The sequence below is a fragment of the Hemicordylus capensis genome, chromosome 3, assembly GCF_027244095.1.
Source record: "Hemicordylus capensis ecotype Gifberg chromosome 3, rHemCap1.1.pri, whole genome shotgun sequence".
In the NCBI taxonomy this organism is placed as follows: Eukaryota; Metazoa; Chordata; class Lepidosauria; order Squamata; family Cordylidae; genus Hemicordylus; species Hemicordylus capensis.
Genome location: NC_069659.1, coordinates 88,646,662 through 88,670,460, shown reverse-complemented (window position 1 = coordinate 88,670,460; position 23,799 = coordinate 88,646,662). Strand labels below are relative to the sequence as shown.

The 23,799-nt window shown below is 41.2% G+C and overlaps 1 protein-coding gene across 7 annotated transcripts in view; it reads right to left on the bottom strand.

Annotated features, from left to right (window-relative positions):
* Positions 1 to 23,799, bottom strand: part of SON (SON DNA and RNA binding protein) — a 51,849-nt gene that overhangs the window by 18,965 nt on the left and 9,085 nt on the right. For 6 of the 7 annotated variants that reach the window (XR_008319656.1, XR_008319657.1, XM_053310596.1 and 3 more), the window contains exons 3-8: positions 15,643 to 23,772; positions 11,881 to 12,044; positions 9,864 to 10,007; positions 6,970 to 7,152; positions 3,215 to 3,325; positions 210 to 326 (exon numbers count right to left, since the gene is read on the bottom strand). Coding sequence is in view for 5 of the 7 variants with exons in the window: in XM_053310596.1 (XP_053166571.1) it covers positions 210 to 326; positions 3,215 to 3,325; positions 6,970 to 7,152; positions 9,864 to 10,007; positions 11,881 to 12,044; positions 15,643 to 23,772 (8,849 nt within the window). In the remaining 2 variants the exon portion in view is untranslated. The remainder of the gene's footprint in view (positions 1 to 209; positions 327 to 3,214; positions 3,326 to 6,969; positions 7,153 to 9,863; positions 10,008 to 11,880; positions 12,045 to 15,642; positions 23,773 to 23,799) is intronic. The other variant, XM_053310597.1, reaches the window with a different exon arrangement.

The window sequence follows — 23,799 nt, the reverse complement described above, 5'->3', positions numbered from 1 at the left end:
GAGCTAATTAGGCATAGTAGATACAGATTCCAAAACAAGAGTGCACACATATATTGACAAAACACAAAAGAAAAATAAACTCAGTTTTATTTTCTGCATGTATTTTATGAGGCGATTACTGTCCTAAGTGTGTCACTGTCGCTTCTTCCAGTGATTTCAAAGGAATTTAACATTTGATATTTGGACTCATCTGTCTGAATATCATCTACCTTTTTAATCCAAGCCTGGGGACCGCTGTTGGATAACTGTTCTGAAGACAAGACTTGCACTCCAGTACTTCCTGTAAACTGGCCTGGCAGAGAATTCAGCTGAGCCCAGGCATCAATCTGCAAGCACAAAGGGAAAATCACAATACAATGAATTAACTTCTCAAATGCGGATGTGCAAATAAATTAATTCCTTGTGGTGGCAGCCACTATGTAATGTACTTTTGAGTACAACCAAATTTCATTTCAAATTTTTAAAATTGTAAATCCTAAGCAAGTTCCCATCTTCTTTATACAGTGGGTATTGGAAAGAATCACCCCCTTTGATAGACCTTAAATTCTGGTTCCCTTACATCCTGAAATGAAAACACAAAGAAAATTCCCTTCACCAGCTGTACTTATCCAATGCAACCTATAACATCCAACTAAAAAACATCACAATTACAGTCCAGAAAAAGTGTCAGAAATAAAAAACAAGAATTACTGAGATTGAAAAAGGATCACGCCCCCAATGTCAATATTATGTTGAACCACCTTTTGCTTTAATAACAGCCTTGAGTCTGTTGGGATACTTCTCTATCAACCTTGCACATCTAGACGGAGCAATATTTGCCCACTCCTCCATACAGAACTGTTCAAGTTCGGTCACATTGGATGGTAGGTGTTGGTGGAATGCTATCTTCAAATATCCCCACAGATTTTCTATGGGATTTAGGTCTGGGCTCTGACTGGGCCACATGAGGACGTTCACTTTTTTCTCCTTCAGCCACTGTGTGGTCAATTTTGCTGTGTGCTTCGGATCGTTGTCATGCTGAAAGGTGAATCTTCTGCCCATCCTCAACTGTCTGGCAGAGGGTAGCAGGTTTTCTTCTAGAATCTGACGGTATTTTGCCCCATCCATTTTTCCTTCTACCCTAACGAGAGCCCCAGTCCCTGAGGCAGAGAAACACCCCCACAACAGGATGCTGCCACCTCCATGCTTCACTGTAGGTATGGTGTGTTGTGGAAAAAATGTGGCTTGTTCGGGAGGGTCGCAAGGAGAAAGCCACTTCTCAAGAAAGGCCACATTAAAGCTCGTTTGAGCTTTGCCAGAAGGCACCTTGAAGATTCTGATGCCAAATGGAAAAAGGTCTTATGGTCAGATGAGACCAAGATTGAACTATTTGGCCTTAACACCAAACAGTACACCTGGCATAAATCCAACACAGCTCATCATCCACAACACACCATACCTACAGTGAAGCATGGAGGTGGCAGCATCCTGTTGTGGGGGTGTTTCTCTGCCTCAGGGACTGGGGCTCTCGTTAGGGTAGAAGGAAAAACGGATGGGGCAAAATACCGTCAGATTCTGGAAGAAAACCTGCTACCCTCTGCCAGACAGTTGAGGATGGGCAGAAGATTCACCTTTCAGCATGACAACGATCCGAAGCACACAGCAAAATTGACCACACAGTGGCTGAAGGAGAAAAAAGTGAACGTCCTCATGTGGCCCAGTCAGAGCCCAGACCTAAATCCCATAGAAAATCTGTGGGGATAATTGAAGATAGCAGTCCACCAACACCTACCATCCAATGTGACCGAACTTGAACAGTTCTGTATGGAGGAGTGGGCAAATATTGCTCCGTCTAGATGTGCAAGGTTGATAGAGAAGTATCCCAACAGACTCAAGGCTGTTATTAAAGCAAAAGGTGGTTCAACATAATATTGACATTGGGGGCGTGATCCTTTTTCAATCTCAGTAATTCTTGTTTTTTATTTCTGACACTTTTTCTGGACTGTAATTGTGATGTTTTTCAATAGGTTGCATTGGATAAGTACAGCTGGTGAAGGGAATTTTCTTTGTGTTTTCATTTCAGGATGTAAGGGAACCAGAATTTAAGGTCTATCAAAGGGGGTGATTCTTTCCAATACCCACTGTATATCATTCACTAAGACATACCCATGGCAAATCCCATGCGTGGCAGCTCTTGCGATAGTTCGCGAGCGAACTGAAGGGAGGGGGAGAGGAAAGAAGAAGCAGCGAGCAGGGAGAAAGCAGCAGCCAGCCAGCCAGTCAGTGGGCAGGCAGGCGGGGGGAAGAAAGCAGCGGGCAGGCGTTTGGGAGCAGAGAAAGTGGCGACCAGCGGACGGGCGTGGGGGAGAAAGCGGCAACCAGTGGGTGGGGGGGAGAAAGCAGTGACCAGAGGGCGGGGGGGAGAGAAACAATGACCGGAGGGCAGGCATTGGGGGTGAGAAAGCAGCGACCAGAGGGAAAGCATTGGGGGGGAAGAAAGTGGCGACTGGTTGGCAAACAGAGGGGGAGAAATGGCAACCGGCCGGCGGGTGGGCGTGGGTGGGGAGAAAACGGTGACCGGGCGTGGGGGCGGGGAGAGAAAGTGGCAACCAGCGGGCAGGCGTGGGGGGGGGGCAGAAAGCGGGAGAAGAAAGAATGGGGGAAAGCCGGGGAGATGGGCTTGAGGCGCAGATGGTCTGCATCTGGTTCTGCTAGTTTTGCATTAATAGCTGAAGTAGTGGTAGTCTTTTTTTCCTCCCGAGAAAAAGAAAAAACGTATACAAAAGTATCCCTCAGGTCACCAAGAACATCTCTTTTCCAAGGAATTGGAAGTCCAAGGATTCAAAGATGGCTTCAACCCAGTTCCTTAAATTAGATATGCTCACATACTTCTAGGCAAACCATTCTATTCCAAAGCATGCAGTGCCATGTTGTGTTTAAAATCTGACATTGGGTAGGGTTACTATGCAAAAATGGCCCTGTAGCCTCCATATTGACGGCTGTTCAAAGGCTAAAAGTCTCTGTTTGAAAGCCAACACATTTTACCTCATACTCTATCCAAATTTAGGATTATCCAAATGTAGATTAAAAGCTTCAAATTATTAACACCAGACTTTTAAAGTTAACATGGCCACATGTGTGTGTAAAAAGTAGAATGATTTCTGAAGTGTGCCACTTCAGTTTGTGTACAGGTTTCAAAAAGCGCCTGAAAGACCAAAAAGAAGCTGCAACCTACCCGTTCCTGTGCACGATTTAACAAGCACATGGCCTCCAGATCAAAAGTATTTTCTGTAAGCCTCTTTTGGGCTAACGTCCGCTCATTCAATGCCGATGAGATGTCCACAGGCTACAAAATAGTACAGGTATACAAGTAATCTTTTTAAAAAGCTGCATAACTAAGACATTGTATTCTCTATAGAGGACAATATAAAGGTCAGCTCCAGATACACTCTAGCACAGGGATTCTCAACATGTGGGTCCCCAGATGTAATTGGATTTGAACTCCCATAATTCCCAACCAAAGGCCACTGGGGCTAGGGATTATGGCAGGGATTCTCAACATTGGGTCCCCAGATGTTATTGGACTTCAACTCCCATAATCCCCAACCAAAGGCCACAGAGACTGGGGATTATAGGAGTTGAAGTCCAATAACGTCTGGGGACCCAACGTTGAGAATCCCTGCTCTAGCATGAACAAGAAACAGAACCAAGATAGGAATACAGAAGAAAAGGCAATGGCATACAGATAGAAGGCTAGAATCACTGGGAAAGCCAATGATGTCATTAAGTACACCTCTTTACTTCCTCCTATTAACTCAATAAGTCTGACTTAGGGAGCACTGTCACAAAGGAGCAACAATGGCCCTCTGTGACTTTGGGTATCCTAGCCCTCAATGACAGGAATTCCTTACAGGGAGCGCAACATGTCTTATTTGCCTGATACATAGAGAAAAGTCACCAGACTTCCTTACAGTGATCTTGCAGACAAGCTATAGATAGATAGATAAATCTTTATTGTCATTGTCCTGTGCAGAACCAACGAGATTGAAAAGAATCTACAACCACTACTACAGGACCTAACAAGAATAATCTAAACATATACCCATACGCCCCCCTCCCATCAACCCACTAAAAACCCACTAAAAAACTCTAAAAACTAAATACAAAAAACCCCTCAGAAGCTGTGTTTTGCTGCGTTCAAAGCTGAGACCGCTTTTGGGTAGAAGCTACTTCTCCCATTCCAGTGCCCCTATAAGTTACTCCTTCATTGTCATGGGATAATGGTGATGACCACAAGCTTAGGCAATTTTAAAAGGGATTAGACAAGCTCATGGAAAGGAGGTCTAAAATAGGCTGCTAGCCATCGTCATGACTATGTAGAACTGAATTCTAGTTGATGGGAGGGAAACTAAAAGAGAGAACAAGTATTAAGTTTGTTTTGTATTGTGGGTTTGGGGTGTGTGTGTTGTGATCTGATGTATTCTTATTGGATGTTTTAATATTGTGTTGTGAGCTGCCAGAGAACAAGTTGTTACGGGGTGGCTAACACACACAGATGTTTGTTGTTGTTATTAATTATACTTATAATCATTAATTATAAAAAATAGCCAGGAAAGGCTATTGCTTTCATGTTCTTATGTGGGCTTCCCAGAAGCATCGGGTAGAGCAGTGTTCCTGCTCCCATTCTGTTTTTCACAGTGCGCACCCCTCCCCGCCACCATTCCCTCTAACAGGGATTCCCAGATGTTGTTGACTACAACTCCCAGAATCCCCAGCCAAAGGCCACTGCAGCTGGGAATTGTAGTCAACAACATCTGGGAATCCCTGTCAAAGGGAACAATGTGGAGGAGGGGTGCACACCGTGAAAAACAGAATGCTGTACTTCACGGAGCTCGGCAGAACCCTTCTAATACATACTTCACTAGTTACAATAATGGATATTTTGCTAGGAATAAATATTTAGAGCATCTTAGTCTTATATGCATGAGGAAATAGTTGTTTTTGTAGTATGTAGAGCTAAACAAAATGAAAATACCAGCATTAAAATATCAATTAACAATCAGTGCATCTATGCAGCATGCTCACGATCTGGTCATCAGATTAGTTTTACTACTACATAATACTACGCTGCCCAACAAAGTCTCTAACTGAGCTGTCTGACTTGGTTGCAGAGTTGGCATTGGAGTCTCCCAGACTGATAGTTCTGGGGGACTTTAATGTTCACTTTGGAACCAACTTGTCAGGATCAGCTCAAGAGTTCACAGTGGCTATAACAACTATAGGCATGACCCAAGTGGTCTGAGGACCAACAAACGTTGCTGGTCATACGCCTGATTTTGTTTTTTCCTCTGATCACAATAGTGTTCCGTGGGTGGGGATCCTGTGATTTCCGCATTGCCATGGACAGACCACCATCTGGTAAAGTTGGACTCACAGCTACAACCCTCCTCCACAGGGTGAAAGGATGGTCTGCCGGAAAAGGCTATTGGATCCAACAGGATTCCAAGAAGCCTTGCAAGGCTTTAAGGTTGGTTCTGCCAGTTACTGCAGAGCCTACTGTGGAGGTGTCCAGCAGCTCCTCTTGTATGTTTAATTGGATCTATTTCAGTTTGTGACTCCCAAGGATGTGGACAAGATACTTGTGACACTGCACCTTACCACCTGTCCCCATGACCCTTGCCCATCATGACTTATACGATCTAGCAGTTAAGATTATTAGAGAGGGTCTTGTTAAGATCATACATGCTTCTCTGAGGGAGGGCAGGATGCCTCCTTGTCTCAAGGAGGCAATTATTAGACCACTGTTAAGAAATCTGCACTGGATCCCTCATAAGTAGCCAGCCTGTCTCCAACTCTCCTATGGTTGGGCAAGGTGACTGAGAAGGTGGTGGGGTCTCAGCTCCAGACAGTCTTGGAAGAAGCAGATTATCTGGACCCATTTCACACTGGGCTATGGGATTGAGATGGCCTTCATCGGCCTGTCACATAATCTTCAATTAGGAATAGACAGGGGGAGAGTGACTCTGTTGATTCTTTTAGATCTCTCAGTGGCTTTCGATACCATCGGCCAAGGTATCGCCTGAAGGAGTTGGAAGTGGAGGTTCCAAATGGTGTTGCTTGGAGACTGTTGCTCTCCAAAATGAGAACTATTGTATAGAGTCCTACAGCGCTCCATACTATCTCCAACGCTTTTTAACATTCACATGAAACCGCTGGGAGAGATCATCAGGGGATTTGCTGCAGGATGTTATCAATATGCTGATTATATCCAATCTTTTTCTTCATGTCAACTTCATCAGGAAATGGCCTAACTTCCCTAAATGCCTACTTGAGGCAGTAATGGGATGGATGAGATCATCTCAGGAGATCTGGTTGCCGTTGCCACCAGCTCAGTGGGTGGCGACTCAAAACCAGGCCTTTTCTAGGGTTGGCCAGGGACTTCGGGATGCGCTTCCTAACAAAATCAGTGTCTTCCCTTCTCTGGTTGTAGGGGGCAGAATAAAAATGTGCTAAATGAATGAATGAATGAATAAATAAATATTTGGACACTGATAAAGCATCAGGCAAGCACTGACTTTTCTTGCATCTGCCTGAGCACCAGCATTTCAGGCATCAAACACAACAATGCAAAAATCAGACTGTAACAGTAACAACCCAAAGTATTCTGAACCTTATTTGGTCAGATGCTTCATCTGTTTTTCAGTTAATAAAGACAGATTGCAATTCAGAAGAGTGCACAATATGCAGTGAGGCCCTCTGCACGTTTTTCCTCCCCATCAGCTGCTACATGCATTGTTTGGCACCTTTGAACGTGACAACTTTCAAAAGCAGCTTGCAACACAGCACAAGGAGCTGTGTTGGGTCACAGTGCCCCTTCTCTGTGCACATACCTATAGGGGTTCCCTGCATTGCAGTCTAAATAGCCATATCCCTGCTTTCTTTCAGACGAAGAGCTTTATAATCATGTCTTAAGACTTTTCTAATTCTTACCTCCAGATTGGCTGGGTTGGGAAACACGTCATCCTTGGTCTCATCCTTGTTCTTCTCAACTGGAACCCATTCTCCATACGCACTGTCTGCTTCTTTTTTCCTGTGTTGTGATCCAGAAGAGACTGGAAACTCCTTTGTCAAAATAACCTGAGTTTTTGGAGGTGTTGGCTTTATGGTTGGAGTCTTAAAAGCAAAATTTAAAAGACATACAATTATGAGTAATCAAACATGCATACATATATTCTGAAAACATTCTTAAGTGTTGTGTATGACAAAACACCTGTAACAAACTGAAAGCTAACAGTAAAACTAAATGGATAATTTCTGAACTTGAAGTTTTAAAATTTTAGAGACTAAGTTGACTGATGTATCCTTTGTTACCAATAAAAGTATAGGTCAAGTTACAACTTCTCTAAAACTATATTATTAAAACCCCCAGAAATATGCACTTCCTTGAAGTTGTCACTTACCAGATCCCTAAACCTGGGCAACATAGTGTGCATATTATGTGAACCAGATCATTAATTACAAAACATTTACAAAAAAACTGTCTTAACCAGTGTGTGTAAATTCATAGGTGCTTATTCCTCTGAACACATGATGTCCCAGAGGCAGCATGAGAAAAGGCAATCTTTTTTGCCTGATGCTTACCATCCGAGGAGACACAGTGTTCATGACTCCTCCAGATAATTCACCTTAACTATTTTAACGACTATTCAAGTTGAAATTTTAGGCACTAAAATGCCTTTGTTCCACTCAGTGTTCCCTCTAACAGGGATTCTTAGATGTTGTTGACTACAACTCCCATAATCCCCAATCAAAGGCCATTGAGGCTGGGGATGCTCGGAGTTGTAGTCAACAACATCTTGGAATCCCTGTAAAAGGGAAAGTTGGTTCCACTAGTCTCTTCTTTACAGCAATGCAAAGCCAGAAGCATCCTTTCTTGTGCATTCAACCTTGGTCACACTATATTACAGTTTAATTATGCTGTCATTTTAATTTTTTTATTTATTGGGGGGGGGTTGCTCAACATTTCTAGATAATGAAGTGGTGTCTATTTTGGCTAAAGTATGCTGAAATTTCGCTGCTTTCTTTTCTCAGTAAGATTCTCAGCCTGCCAACTTACAGCCCCCTAGTTTTTCCCCCTTATGAAAGGAGACACAGGCAGGCATACAGAGCCTTCAAATGGTACAGATGGAAACTTGTTGAATTTCTATTCAGAGTGGTTTTATCTTAAAGAATGAAGCTGAGGGACTAAACAGAGCAAGCATTTAGAAATGGTAACAATTCTTTGTGTGATCACTTCGCTTGTTAGAAATGCAAAGATTGCACTGCAGCTGGCAGAAAAGATTTTGTTAAGTAAATGCTCAGAGTGTTTTACAGTCTGAGCCTATTCCAAAGCAAATCCCACTGATTTGAATGGTGCTTACAGGTAAGTGTACACAGAATTTGAAGCCATGAAGAATATAAAAAGGAATCAAAGTTTGTAGTCAGGAACAGTAGAAAGTAAGGCAGTAGTGTTATAACTGGAATACAACAGGTTTCCTTCCTCTTTAAAAAGAGGGTTTTATCCAAGCCTCACCTTCCATTCATGCTATCTAGCACTCACGCAAAAGAAGGGAGGTGTATTTTTTGCCAATTCTCACTGCCTCCTGCACCCCCTGAAAATCTACTTCTGAGGGTCCTCCAATCCTTCAGAAGCAGATTTTTAGAGGGTTCAGGAGACTGGAGGGGCAAGGGAGAATCAGCAAAAAACACAGCCTCTCTTGCACAAGCACTAGATAACATGAGCAGAAAGTAGGGTTTGGATACAACTCTGAAACCTTAAATCAAAATTATAATAGAATTTGGGGGGCCATTCGGAGCACCCTAAATGAAGGGTCTTTTGTATGCTAAACATCTGGTTTCATCATGAATCCTGAATCTAAAAAACCAAGCTCAGAGCATAGCCTTGACAAACCCTGTGGGCAGCAAGTTTCAGTGCTCCAGTTTGGAAAAGCTGCATCTAACAGCATTTCTGCTTTTTGAAACACTTGTCTGCCATTCTTCACTTTTGTAGTATCATTTATTGGACAGGGAATTATCCTTATCAGTCAAAACCCACACTTTCCATACAATTTAAGTTTTGCACCCAAAAATGTAAATGATGTATGACATTAACCTTTTTAAGAAAAGTATATCAATATATTTGCAGGGCAGAAAAGATCAGCCTTAAAAATTAGGAAAAGCAGTCAAACCACAAAATCACAGATTAAAAGAAAAAAATATATGTGCACATTCACCCAAATATTTATTTATCCATCATATTTATATACTGTCTGATATATACAGCTTTGTACACAATCCAAATTACAATATAAAAACAAAAACAATTAGAAACAATTCACAGAGTGAAACAATTAAAATAATTTCAAAGGATAAATACAAGCAGTTTAAAATTATTTTAATTAATTACATTAAAAGCCTGAGAAAACAGGTGTGTCTTAAGGGTCTTTTAAATAAAGCCCGAGTTATTAATTTAATTAATTAATTCACTTATAATTATTAATTCTTAAATTTAGAATAAACCAACTAGAAAACAAAGCCCGAGTTATTAATACAAAACCTGATTAATTTTGATATGATTGTATTAATATTTGATAATATTGTTGCAGTATCATGGTGGAAATGGACTTCACTGTTGGATAGTTGGGGTGGGGGTTTGCAGGGAATGACTACCGGGGCCAGTCAACATTTGTGCACCCCTTGTGGAGACTAAGTTAACATTTCTTTGCAAGAGAATATTTCTAAAAATCAGTATTAGCCCAATTTGCCAGTTGTCACAATTATTTTACAGAATTACCTACATGAACAAACAACAATAATCCTGCAAGCTGTGATTTTACAGTACTTACACTTAAATTGAAAAAAATAGGTTTGGGCTCATTGAGTTTAAAGGGATGATTAATAAAAGGATGCTCTTCCTCCTCTTCATCAGATACATGAGGTTTATTCACAATCACATCATCTTCCTGGCTCTGTGCAATCTTCTTGCATTTCTAAAAAAAACACCAAGCAGCAATATTCTGTTGTACATGAAAACAATAGGTATGATACAAAGGAATGGACAGATACATTTATATAACAGTGATTATGAGAATACCCCTTTAACTGAGCAAAGATGCACCTTTTAATGTGGCGATTCGCTTATATTCAGTAGGCAACACAATGCTACCTATCCAAACCCAAGACAGTATCCCTCCAGTGATTACTGCTGGGGCCTACCTGATGTTTCTTATTGACTGTGAGCCCTTTGAAGACAGGGAATCATCATATTATTTACTATGTAAATAATTTTGAGAACTTTTGCTGAAAAGCAGTAAATACATATTTGTAGTAATCAGGGGCGGATCCAGCAAGGGGTGCCAGGGTGCTCTGGCACCCTCTGTCAAAGTTCTGTCTCCCACCACTGCCTGGCAGGCATCTCCACATCCCAGGGTGGCTCAGAGGGGGCTGGCCAAGTGTGACTCTCTCGGAGTTGGAGAGAGTGTAGCCGCCGGACTGCAGCCCAGAGCCACAGTCTCCTTGCATGTGCCTGCTTGCCACTCCCCTTCTTGTGTGCTGTGCTTTCTGCTTCCAGTCCTCTCCCTTCCTGCCACACATGCAAGGCAGCAGCACAACTGCAGCAGGCTCCAGAGAGCCAGCGTGTGCCTTGCCAACATGCTCTGTCTCCCGTATCACCCAGAATCTCCTTTCCCCATCCTGGCCGGGCCGAGAGCAAGCGCAACGAGAAGGGGGCGGACAGGCTGCAGCATGTGCCTCCTCCACTCTTTGCCAGGTGCCACTGTCACAACCCCTTCTGTGCTTCAGCCATCTAGGTTCTCTTCTGTCCCATGCCTGGCTGCACTGCACTGAAACAGCAGTGCTCAATCATTTTTTAATTGGGGGGGGGAATACTTCCTGAGGCACTCCCTGTAATTTCCTGCTGGATCCGTCCCTGGTAGTAATAGTATAGTAGTAATAATGTAAGTCAAGGATAGCGACTGCCTGGCTATGACACTACCTTTAAGATTAGACATGGAGCACATATCCACTAAAGGGCCATGGTTTCAATACAACAAACTTTATTGAGATCATCGCAAAATCACCACACTTGAAAGAATGAGACCAGAGCGTGAAATACTAGTTGAGTTCTGTCTGGTTTTCCCAGCATAATTTGATCTGATCATGTCCCAGATACAGGCTAACTAATTTTATTATTCTCATCAAATAATTGGAATAGTGCCACAAGCAACATTCCATTCCAAGAGTAAACAACCCAGTGAAGAAGGGGGTCACAGCTAAGGGGTAGAGTACATGCTTTGTATGCAAAAGGTCCTGGGTTCAAGTCACCAAGTAGGGCTGAGAAAGACTTTGTCAAATTCTGCTAGTTGCTGCCAGTCAGTGGGCTAGTTCAGACATTTTATGTCATACCCATCGTTTATTTCATTTAACTGTGGTTTGTTTGGCTGAACCCATGTCAGTCAACAAACCATGGCTTGTTTCAGATTTGCAAAGCCATGATTTGAAGTTGGTTTGCAAACCAGAATTAGTGCTGGCTGGGATTCCTCATGATTTCTGAATTCACAAACCATTGTTAGACATTGCTCCACCTCAAGAAGCTGCTGTACCATGGCAACGCGAGTGACCTTATGAAGTTGAAGCCTTGGCAGATGGAAAGCACAAGAAAACGAGCAGCTCTAAAACAGTTTGCCTGTTCTAGGTATGGAAGCTCACACCATGCTTTGGATTCTATTAGCACAAACCATGGGTACACATTACGGCTGACCTAGTCAGTGCGGACAATACTGACCTAAACAGACCAATCGTTTGATTCAGCAGAAGTCAATTTCATACATTATGCACACCCATCTCTAATATAGGACCTCTTACCTCAGTGAGTTCCATTATTGTCTCTTTTGCTGTCTTCTGGGTCACTTTCTCCTCCTTCTTTTCTGGAACTACAACAGGCATCAGGCTTGGTGGCAGAGGCACACCAGCCTTAGCACACATGGCAGCTGCATTTGCTTTGGCTATTTCAAGTAACTGTGCCTTGTCTACAAGAACATTAAGAATTTATTCATTACTTTGAATCATCTTAATTATTAGGGTGCATTCCCACATAACTTTGCTTTTAGAGCATATTTCAGAACTGGAATTGTTCCAAGTTACATAAAATTCATACATATCTCAGTTTCAATGAATCATTCAATGACACAGATTCTATGTCAGGAGCACTAAATTTACCATTCCGGATTTTCCTCATCTAAACATGTCTCATCGTTTTAGCATTTACAAACTTGAAACTTTACAACATGAAGTTGTAATCTTATTTTAAAGAAACAAGCTAACAATATTAATTTAAATATTATATTTAACTACCCAAATTACATTTCTAAATACTGCAGTTAGAATAACTAGGATATCTTACAAAAACATAATATTCTCAAGAAGATATTCAACTAGTTCAAATAAGCAACAATACACTAATGAACTATTAGGTCTTGGTTTCGTTTAGAGGCTTTCAAAACAGTACTCTAATCTCCATCCAGGAGTTCTGTGGGGCCCTCTGAGCCTGCCAAAAAAGTGTTGCTGTGTGTTTAGGGGCCTTCAGCAACTAAGTCGGCTACATCACAGGTGGTTGCAGGGGAAGAGCCCAGAAACTGGTTGGAACTCCACTGTCAGAAATTGTCCTCCACCTGGTTGCGCCCCTTCAGCCCACCTGAAATGCCGCCCACATTGCTGCAGAGGGTCCTTCAAACCTTGACAATACCTTTGCAGTGGGCTCAGTGGGCTCAGGAGGCTTCAGTGGCTCCAGAAGTGAGCCAGAATATCTAGTTGATAAATTTGTGAATCTGCAGGTTAAAGGGGCTTTGAGGCTATTTTGATTCTGGTGTATGTGTTACTCTAATAGGGAATGAATATACAATAAAGATTATGGTCTTTCCTTCTAACCATTATAGATAGCTTTTGTTCACTAAATTGCAAGCTCTCTCATACTTCATCATTTCAAAATGATACTTGTGGTCAGGTTTAGGTAACACACAAATCTCTTTAATCAATTAAGCAATCAATTAATTGGTTAAAAGGCAGAAAGTAGACCAATTAAAAATGTCTTAATTAGTTGACAATCCTAACATTTAGTCTGGTATCCAAAGAACTGCATTAGTTTGCAAGGGAACTTCAGGTTTGCGCTTTCCAAAGCTACTCAGCAAACTAATTTTGAAACAAAGGGAACTTTCAAAGCCCGTTCATAATATATGGAGGTCTGTTATTTCAAGAAAAATAAATCAAATCTCCCTGTGCAACTGAGAGCACCTGATGGCTGGTTCAAGTGTGTGAAAAGGAAAATCGAAGTCCCACAACTAGCCACTCAATTTCAGCCACAGTTAAGAGGTATTCAGTAGTGCTTTGTCTACTGAATGAAATCACTCTAAGTAAGCTGAAGGGTGCTGCTAATCCCTTCTCTATATCCAAGACTGCCCAAGTCAGTCAGTCAGGAACTGGTGTCTCGAATTACTATTACAAAGCAATCTATTTATCAGCTGGTTATGTGAAATGACCATTTGGGGGTATATTTTATTTATTCCATGAGCCAGGCCCACAAATTTTGGCCATTGGTACCATATCAGGAGATGAATGATCATAGTGATTTTTGGTAATGTCTACTATCTGTAGAGGGGACTAGAGATGGAAAATAGGTGATAGCATTATTGCACTTGCGCTTACAACTTTCTGTGTATCACTACTCATTTATCCCTACGCGCAAATAATTTGGGTAAAATTGCAGTCATTTTTGCATAGAGGAAAGGGTTAGGGCATGCCTGCTCAACTTTGCACCCCCAGGCTGTTTTCGATGACAGTACCCATAATTCCCAGCAACAGTGGCCAATAGCCCAGGGTTATGGGAGCTGTAGACCAACATCTGAAGGAGGGTCGAAGTTGAGCAGCTCTGGGTTAGGGTAACAATGAACAAAATTGGTGTACTCTCTCCACGGAGTAATATTTGGAGGATATTCCTGCCAGTTATCATTTCCATTCCCATGACATCGATAACTTTTTATAGTCGTTTTGTGTTTTTAAATTTTTTTAAGTTTTTGAAACAAAATTGCAAACTTGGTCATTGCAGGCCCAGCAGTCAGGACAATAAAAGCATGGTAACACATTGAAATTATTGCAATGCTATCACTCATTTTTCATCTCTAGAGGTGCAGACCTTGTCAAAAATCACAATGCACATTCATCCCCCCCAGATGGTACCAACCACCTCAGCTGGCACATACAGGGCTGCACAACTTCAGCCCTCCGGCTTTTCTTTTCTGGATTACAACTCCCATTATCCCCATCCACAGTAGTCAACAGTCCACAATTATGGGAGTTGCAGTCCAACATATGCAGGAAGGCCCAAGATGTGAGGCCCTGCAAGGGTTTTGAGTCTTGATTTTTGATATGTGGTAAACAGCTCTAGCCCAGGGATATGAAACATAAGGCCTAGGGGTCTGATGTGCAGCATCTCTTCCAAGCTTCACACAAATTAGTTTATCATCTTCAGGGCTTGAAAGCCAATACCATTAGTAAAGCTAACATAATACCTGAATACCATGGATGGAACTGGCATTTCTGAGTGAAAAATTTGTGTGTGCGGCCTCTGGACTCTGAGCATCTGCTAGAAGGGCAAATGCAGCCCTCGAACTCATCTGAGTTTTATTTCTGAGGCCATTTACATTCAGATCAATGCTCAAAAGAGAAACAGATGCTACAATACAATACACTACAGTACAAAGGTTTCCTCTACAATATCTCTACAAGGTCTCAAATTAAGTATATTGAGCTGTGGATATACATTACTCTTTTACACATAATGTACATCTATCTATATTTATATAATATACTAAGGCCATATGTGGCAAGCCCCACCACCCCCACAGCCAATGAAAATGTGGGGGCGTACAACCTTTGTGTGAGGTGGGAATGGTGGTGGAGACAGAGATGACAGGGCAAGGCGCTGGTCGGGGCTGTGAAAGCTCCTTCCGTGGGCCATTTCAGGTCTCTCTGAGAGAGCCCCCAAATGGGCCATGAACAGCCCGACCTGGTCATTTGGATGGCAGGTGGGCCCACAGAAGGAGCTTTCACCACAAGTGCCCCTGTCCTCTCCACCGCCATGGGGTAGCTTGAGGCAGGGCGGGCCAGGAAGGTGGTTTCAGCACCTCCACTGCCATCCTGGATAGTAGGGGATAGCTGGAAGGTGGCACAAGGACCCGGATTGGGCGGGGGGCGGGGAGAGAGACAGGGAGAATTAGCACGCAGATGCTCTGCACCGGGCCAGCTAGTATATATAATAATTTCACTCTGCTTTCTTCTGCATGGACAATAAAATTATACAAAGTATCATGCACATAAATTCTGTGTAAACAAGGAATAGGGCTTTAACAGCACTTAAAATAAAATTTGTAAAATAAAGGAAACTAGATGAGTGTTTAGGATATAATTAACAGGCAGCATATGAGCTAGATAGTCACAACTAAGCACCATTGAAACTAATGAAACAAGCCAGGCATGACTAACCATTTCAATGGGACTCAGTCACAACTAACTTAGTCTCAATGCTGCCCAACACATTTTATCTATGTGGAATACTAATAAAAGTTTAATTACCCAAATCAGTTAGACGTTTTGGTGATCTGCTTGAAGATCTAGATCTTCGATGATCTGGTGATGTACTGGTGCTCCGTCTTCTCCCTGTGGACCTAGTGCACCTTAGACGGGCAGGTGTTCGACTTCGGGACCGCAATCTGAGGGACACTCTGTAACTGTCTCTTGAATCTGATCTTCTCCTCCTCCTGTCAGTAGACCTTGAGCGGTTTCTTCGAGCTCTCCTACGCCTCTCCCTCGATAAAGAGCGCTGTCTTGATGCTGATCTTGACCTAGTCCTCCTCCAACGTCTTGAACATGATCGTGAGCGAGTTTGAGATCGTGAGCGAGATCGATGATCAGATTTTGATCTTGAGGTCCTCTTCCGTGTTAATGATCGAGAACGATTCCTTCTAGAGTGTGATGCTGTTCTATGCCTATTAGATTTGGGTTCTGAGGACTTTGAGCCTTTACTCCTTGATCTCTTCTTTCTCTCTCCTGTTTTATCCAGAGATTTTGACCTAGACCTTGATTTAGATTTAGATTTGTGGTGTTCAGGAGACTTCGTACGATTACACACAGATGCTTCCAGAGATTCAGCTCCCTCTATTTTTTCAAGAGACTTTGATCTAGATTTGGAAGATTTCTCTCTTGAAATATTTGAAGAGTCTATTTCCTTTCTTCCTTCAGGGGATTTGGATTTGGATTTAGACCTCTGATGAGTCAGTGATTTAGATCTTCTATGTCTAGATGCTAAGGATAAATCTTCTTTTTCAGCAGATTTTGTTCTAGAATTATCATCAGGAGACTTGGATTGCTCCTTTTTTGAGCTTGCTGAAGTCTCTGTTTTGTCAACAGATTTGGATCTGGATCTGTGGTTATCAGAGGACCTGGACCTTCTTCTCTTTGTCCTGACCAAAGCCTCTATTTTTTCCACGGATTTGGATCTAGATTTATGATTATCAGAAGACTGGGACCGTCTCCTTTTTGCCCTGACTGAAGTCTCTTGTTTGTCAACAGATTTTGATCGAGATTTGTGATCAAAGGACCTAGACCGCCTTTGCCGTGCTCTCACTGAAGTTTTGTCAACAGATTTGGACTTGGACCTGCGATTATCAGAGGATCTAGAACGTCTTCGCCTTGTCCTCACTGATGTTTCCCTTTTATCAGCTGATTTGGATCTAGATTTGCGATTATCAGAGGATCTGGATCGCCTTCGCCTTGTTCTCACAGAAACCACTCCTTTTTCGACTGATCTGGATCTAGATTTGTGATTATCTGATGACCTAGACCGCTTCCGCCTTGTTCTCACTGAAGATTCCCCTTTGTCAGCTGATCTGGACTGCCTTCGCCTTGTCCTGGCTGAAATATCTCTTTTTTCAAGAGATTTAGATCTAGATTTGCAATTATCATAGGACCTGGATCTCTTTCGCTTTGTCTGCACTAAAGTCTCTCTTTTGTCAGCAGATTTGGATCTAGATCTGCGATTATAAGATCTAGATCGCCTTCGCCTTGTCCTCACTGAAGACTCCCTTTTGTCGACTGATCTGGATCTAGATTTGCGATTATCAGAGGATCTAGACCGCCTTCTCATGGTCCTGACTGAAGTTTCTCTTTTGTCATCAACTGATCTGGATCTAGACTTACGATGATCAGAAGATCTTGACCGTCTTCGCCTTGATCGTATTGAAGATTCTCTTCTGTCAAGAGATTTGGATCTAGATTTGCAATGATCAGAGGACCTAGAACGCCTTCGCCTTCTCCTCACTGAAGAATCTACTTTGTCAACTGATCTGGATCTTGATCGGTGGATATTGGAGGACCTGGACCGTCTCCACCTTGTCCTTGTTGAGGTTTCTCGTTTATCAACAGACTGTGATCTGGACTTACGATGATCAGAAGATCTGGACCGTCTCCGCCTCAATCTTATCAAAGTCTCCCTTTTGTCAACTGATCTAGACCTAGACCTAGACCTATGATTATCAGAAGACCTGGACAATCTTCTCCTTGTCCTTACCAAGTCTCTCCTGTCAATTGATCTGGATCTAGACTTATAATGATCAGAAGATCTGGACCTTCTCCGCCTTGATCTTACTGAAGTTTCTCTCTTTTCAACAGATTTGGATCTAGATTTAGGATGATCAGAAGTCCGTGACCGCCTCCGTCTAGACCTTAGTGATGATTCTTTACCCTCTTTTTTGTCAGCAGATTTTGATCTAGATTTGTGGTGTGAGGTAGAATGTTTTTTCTTTGAATCAGAATCATTCCTACTTCTAGAACGTGCTCTTCTTGATGCCACCTGTCTAGAAGTGGAATGTGATCTAGACTTTTTTTTACGTTTCTTTGACTTGGAAGGAGATTTTGACCTACTCTTTTTTGTTTTTTTCCCACTTTTACTTTTATCTTTACTTTTGCTGCTTATTTTTTCACTTTTCTTATCTTTTAAAATACTTCCTTCATTTTCCTTAATAACATCTGAAGATTTTGTTGCAGCTTCTGAATGTTGATCCTCCAAAGTGGCCAGTGGAGTTGCTTTCAAGTCCTTTTCCTGTGCTGTGTGTACAGGTTCAAGAGTTGTTTCCAGATCTTTTACTTCCACAGTTACAGGTTGTCTTGCTTCCAAGTCCTTTTCTGCCAAGCACACAGGTTCCAGAGCAGCTTCTAAAGTTTTCAAATCCACTGCTACCTGTTGGCTTGCTTCCAAGTTCTCTTCTGGTGCTATGCATACAGGTTTACTTGCATTTAAATCTTTTTCCTTCAAAGAGACTTGCACAGTTCCATCTAAGTCTATTTCCTTTGCCATGATCAAAGGTTTTGAAGCTGCTTCTGAATCTTTCACCTCCAAAATGATTTGTGGCATAATTTCTGAATTCTTAGGTTGTGTTAAAACCACACATTCTGGAGCAGATTCCAAATGTGTACCCTCTGCCATATATATATGTTTTGAATGTTCCAAAACTTGTACTTCTCTAGCATTCATATAGTCAGGAGCTGCATCAGAGTGCTTTGCTTTTGCACCATGGGGAGGTCCTAGAGATTCTTCAGAGACCTTTTCTTCCAAAACAAGTACAGAAGGCGAAATTCTTTGCAAATCCTGTCTCTCTGAAGCTAACACAGATTTTGAGATACCTTTAAAATCTAGTCCCTCTTCACCCAAAGATGTTTGAGCAACTTGCAGATCTTTTACTTCAACAGACTCATATTTAGGAGTTTCTTCAAAATCTTCTATTTCTTTTGAACGCACAGATGTCAAAGCATTTTCAGGTTTTAAAAAGGGTTCTGTATCTTTCAGTTCTACTATACCCTTACAACCTGAATTTGCCTCAGAATTTTTAACATCCACAATGCATGTCATTTCTGCAGTTGGTCCAGGGTACTTTTCTGCCAAACACACTGGTTCCACATCTTTGGGTTTGTCCATTAAATCTGATATCTGTGCACGTTCCAAAAATGTTTCTGAATTTTTTACTGTTTCTGCAATCACATATGATGAAGCTCCAAAATCTTTTACTGCTGCAATACCTGGAGTGATTTCTGAAACATCTAACACTTCTTCATAGATTACACTTTCTTCAAAATCTCTTACTTCCACAGTACACACAGACTGTGGTGAAGATTCTACATCTTTTATTTCTCGAGCACTTTTAAAATTTGGAGTAGTTTCCAGATCTTCCATACACAGTAGTTTTGAGGTTGTCTCTGGAACATTTTTCTCCATTGTGCCTTCAGATTCTGCAGCAGCTTTGTAGTGATATGCTTCTAGCACATACTTGGTTTCTGAAGTCGACAGATGCATCTCAGAGTCAATTATTGCTAATCCTTCCATCTCTGCAGTTGTGTCAGAAGGCTTTAAGTCTGCTACATCTAGATATGCTGAAGTAGTTTTTAGATCTAGAATTCCTTCAGGGTCAGTTACTTTTAGCCCACAGACCAGTTCTGAAGACTTTAATTCTGGTGTGTTTAGATGAATTCTAGGGGCTACTGGATCTTGTACATCTAATACTGTGTCATAGTTTAGTGCTTCTCCTAAATCTTTTGTCTCTACAGTTGGTTCCACAGCATCATCTGAATCTCTTGACTTGAACACACACAGAGGTTCTGGAGTTGTTTCAAACTGCAGAGGAGTTTTTAAACCTTTCAACTCTTCTGTATCTAAAAAGCTGGAACTTGCCCCTGAATCTTTGACTTCCACAGTGAACACAGATAGAGCTGCATCAAAAGTCTCTCTTTCTGAAGCTTTCACAGATTCATAACCTGGTTCAGAACATGTTATCACCAATGATTCATCCGGTTTTAGGTCTGCTCCAGAATCCTTTTGTTTTGCTTTGCTTGCAGCTGTCAGCAGGACATCTGAAGTGTGTGTGCCTACAACTGGTAAACATCTCTGAAATGCTTCAGAATCATTTGCATTTCCTTCAAGAGCAGATACTGTGTATGTATTTATCTCAGTTTTGTCCAAAGGTTCTAGATCAGCTTCCAACTTCTGAACTGCTTCTAAACCTTTCACATCTGCTATGCAAGTAGATTGAAACATTTCTTTCAATATGTTCACAGACTCTGTTGGTGCTTTCAATTTGTTTACTTCCACTGCTGTTTCAACTGTTTTAGCTGCTTTTAATTCATCAATTGCATGGGCAGAGGAAGGGGCTGCTTGTTTATCTATCATCTCTAGTGCAAACAAAGACATCGGAACGACTTCTGGTTTTTTTACTACTTCCAATTCTTCACATTCCGGAGTTACTTCCAAATTTTCAATATCAATGACACATATGGTTTCTGAATCTACTTCCAAATCTTTATCTGTCAACACTTCACTTCTGAGTGCTGCATCTGATACTTGCAGCACTGATAAACGATGTGATTCTAGGGGCATTTCATTTTTCCTGGGAGATTCTGAAGTAATTTCCAAGAGCTCCGATACTACTGCTGGTTCACATTCTGAAAGGTTTTCTCCTATTTCTACAATTGCTCCGAGGGAAGATTCTGAATCAATTTCCAAGTCTTTTACACCCATGACCCTAGATTCTGAAGCTGACTTTGAATCTTTCACTTGTATCATGTACAAAGATTTTAGAATGTTCTCCGGATTTGTTTTTGCTATGTAGGCAGATTCTGGCCTACGTTCTGAATTCATTAGCTCAGTTTCATCAGATTCTGGATCTATAATCAGATCTCTCTGAGTTACATATAGAGATTCTGGGGCTATTGATCCTGTTGTTTCTGTCCTCTCTTCTAATTCCTGTGTATTTTTCAAATTACTTAATTCATGTGAAAACAGAAATCCTGGATGTGTTCCTGAGTATTTAACTTCCAAAGCACGCAGAGAATCTACGTTTACTTCACTGACTTGTGTCTTCACAAGTTGCAAGGATTCTAAATTCCGTTCAGCATGACATTCTGAAACCAATTCAAAATCTTTTGTGATATTCACTAATTCAGAAGCATCTTTTGAATCAACTGATGCTAAAGTCTCCATTTCTAAGGTTTTCTTTGGACCACCTACATCCACCATTCTTGCAAATCCTACTATTTCTTTCAACTCTTGCAATTCTTTTACAGTCCCCAATTCTGGAGCTGCTCCTGAACTTACTACGCCCATCTCTGGCAAAGATTTTGAAAGGGTGAATGGGCCTTCAATCTCAGCAGATGGCTCGTTTTCTGCTATTCTTTCAGGATCCTTTTCAGAGTCTTCAGCCACTTTCTGACACCCTGGTAAAATATCAAAATCTGTCTCAGAACCATTCCGATCCTTTCCCACATACTCAATAGCATCAGAAGCCTTCTCCTCTATTTCAATCACAGAAAAAGAAGCAGTTTCAATTCTTTTCCTTTTGGTCACTGCTTCAGATACTACAAGTTTTTTGGAACCTTTCACAGTTGGCATTTCCTTAAATTCTGAGGTTGCTTCCAATGTTTTCACATCTCCTTGCATAGATTTTAATTTTTTCTTTAAAACATTCAATCTATGCATTGTTTCAGATTCTACCATTTTTAGGTCTTTGGTTTCCCTAGTATGTAGTGCTTCTGATCTGCTTGCATCCACCACAGGAAACAGTTCTGGAAATGTTTCTGAAGAACTTGCCGTCATACTATCAGGTTCTGTATAAAGTTCTAGACTGTGTTCTGAATAGTTGGTAAATATCATATGCAGCGACTCTGAAGTAGCATCCAAATCTTTCTCCTCTCTTTTTTTTCCAGGCTCCAGACTAGTTTCTGAATCTTTTCTCTGTGCCACTGCATCAGACTGTAAAATATTCTCATTTTGTGTTCCTTTCATGTACTGGAGTTCTGAAATGCTTTCTAAAGTTTTCATTGTCATTAAAGATTCTGGAACTTTTTCCAAATCCTTCAGATTTAATCTTTGTGTATCTGCTACAGTTATATATTTTGAAACTTCCAGATACTGTTTATTCACTGTGTCAGAAGTTTCTGAAGCCACTTCTGAATTATTTATTTCTGCAACTTTTCCAGACCCTGAAATGCTTTCAGAAATATTCACCCCAACCATTGCTTCTGAATCTTCAATAATTTTAGAATCTCCCCTCTTCTCTGTTACAGTTTCTAAAGAGGTTTCCAAATAATTTGCTTGTATTTCTCCCTCAAATTCCGAAGAACTATCTAGATTCCTCACATGTACCATTCTAAGAGATTTTGGAATTGTGTTCCAGTTTTCGATTTCTGCTACACATTCAGCTTTTGAAAACCCTGGGTCCACTTCCTCAAACTCTGAAGCAGTTTCCAAGTTCTTCACTTCTACAGCTGCATCTGACAGTTTTGCTCCTAAACCCATCCTGTTCATATCCTCCAATTCTAGTGTTTTTCTTAAAGCTGCAACTTCCAGAGGTTTTGGATATTTTTCTGACTCTTTCAACTTCATCATGATTGCAGAGGGTCGAGTTTCTTTTAATTTTCTTACTGCCTCAGCATCAAGAGTTGATTCTGTACGTTTGTGTACATCAGATTCCATAGTTCCCTTTGAAACCTCTGGCTGAATCTTAAGTTTCTGTACTAGACCTGGTTCAAAATCTTTTTCAGTGACTACATGCAGAGATTCTGGAGTTGCTTCCAAATCTTTCTTTTCTGCTCTAGAGTCGGTCTGTAGATTTTTATCTAGATCTTTTATTAGGACAATTCTCTCAGAGTCTTGCACTCTGAGATCTTTCATATCTATAACTGCATCATGTTTTAGATTTCTTTCAGAAGCTTTTACCTTTGCTGTATTCAAAAATTCTGAAGTTGCTTCAAAATCTTTCCCAACCACCATAGCCAAAAATCCCAAAGTTGTCACTGAATCTTTGGCTTCCACAACTGCCTCCAAAGGCGATTTCATGAATGTACAGCTAGTCTTTTCAAATGAAGTTGCTGTGGATTGTATCATGCTTTCAGGATGCAAAAACTGTGCAACAGCATCTAAATCTTTCACCTCCACTGTGTCAGACTCCAAACTGGTTTCCAAATCTTCCAGCTCCAATGCTGTAGACTTTGGGCTGTTTTCAACAGAAGTGACTTTTTCTTTTGCTTCCAATGTTGAACTTGCTTCAGGTTGTTCAATTTCTTTTATACTAACCACTCCATCTTTATCCATACAAACTGCCCCACTTTCCACATCAGGAACATTTAAAGAGTCATCCTCTATATGCAAATTCACAGCCAGGCTGATATGCCTACAGGTATCGTCCTGTAATTCTCTGTCACTGGTAGGTTCTACTTCATTGAGCTCCTGAGCACTGATTAAAGTAGAATCTTCTTCAGATGTATCCAGTTTGCTGGTATCTGAACTGAATGCATCATGTGAATCTGAAACGGTTGAGTTCAGGTTTTCAAATACAGTTTTTTCCATAAACCATTCAGAAGACTGTTTTAAGGGAGATACCGATCCTAAATCCATATCTTCTGCACTCAAAACCGAGCTTGAGCTTTCTGGTTTCGAATGAGAAACTGGCTGCATATCTTCAGATGCTTTATGCTCAGCATTTAATTTTGATTCCTTAGATTGCTTTTTATATTTTTTCTCCTTTTTTCTTTTCTTCTTCTTCTTCTTATCTTTGTGTTTCTTATCCTTCTTAGACTTTTTCCTCGGAATTTCATCTTGCACTTCATCAGACAGGCCTCTTTTAGAAGAGTGAGATTTATTTCGTACTGTATCCTCTCCATCTTAAAAACAAAACAGATTTGTTAAAC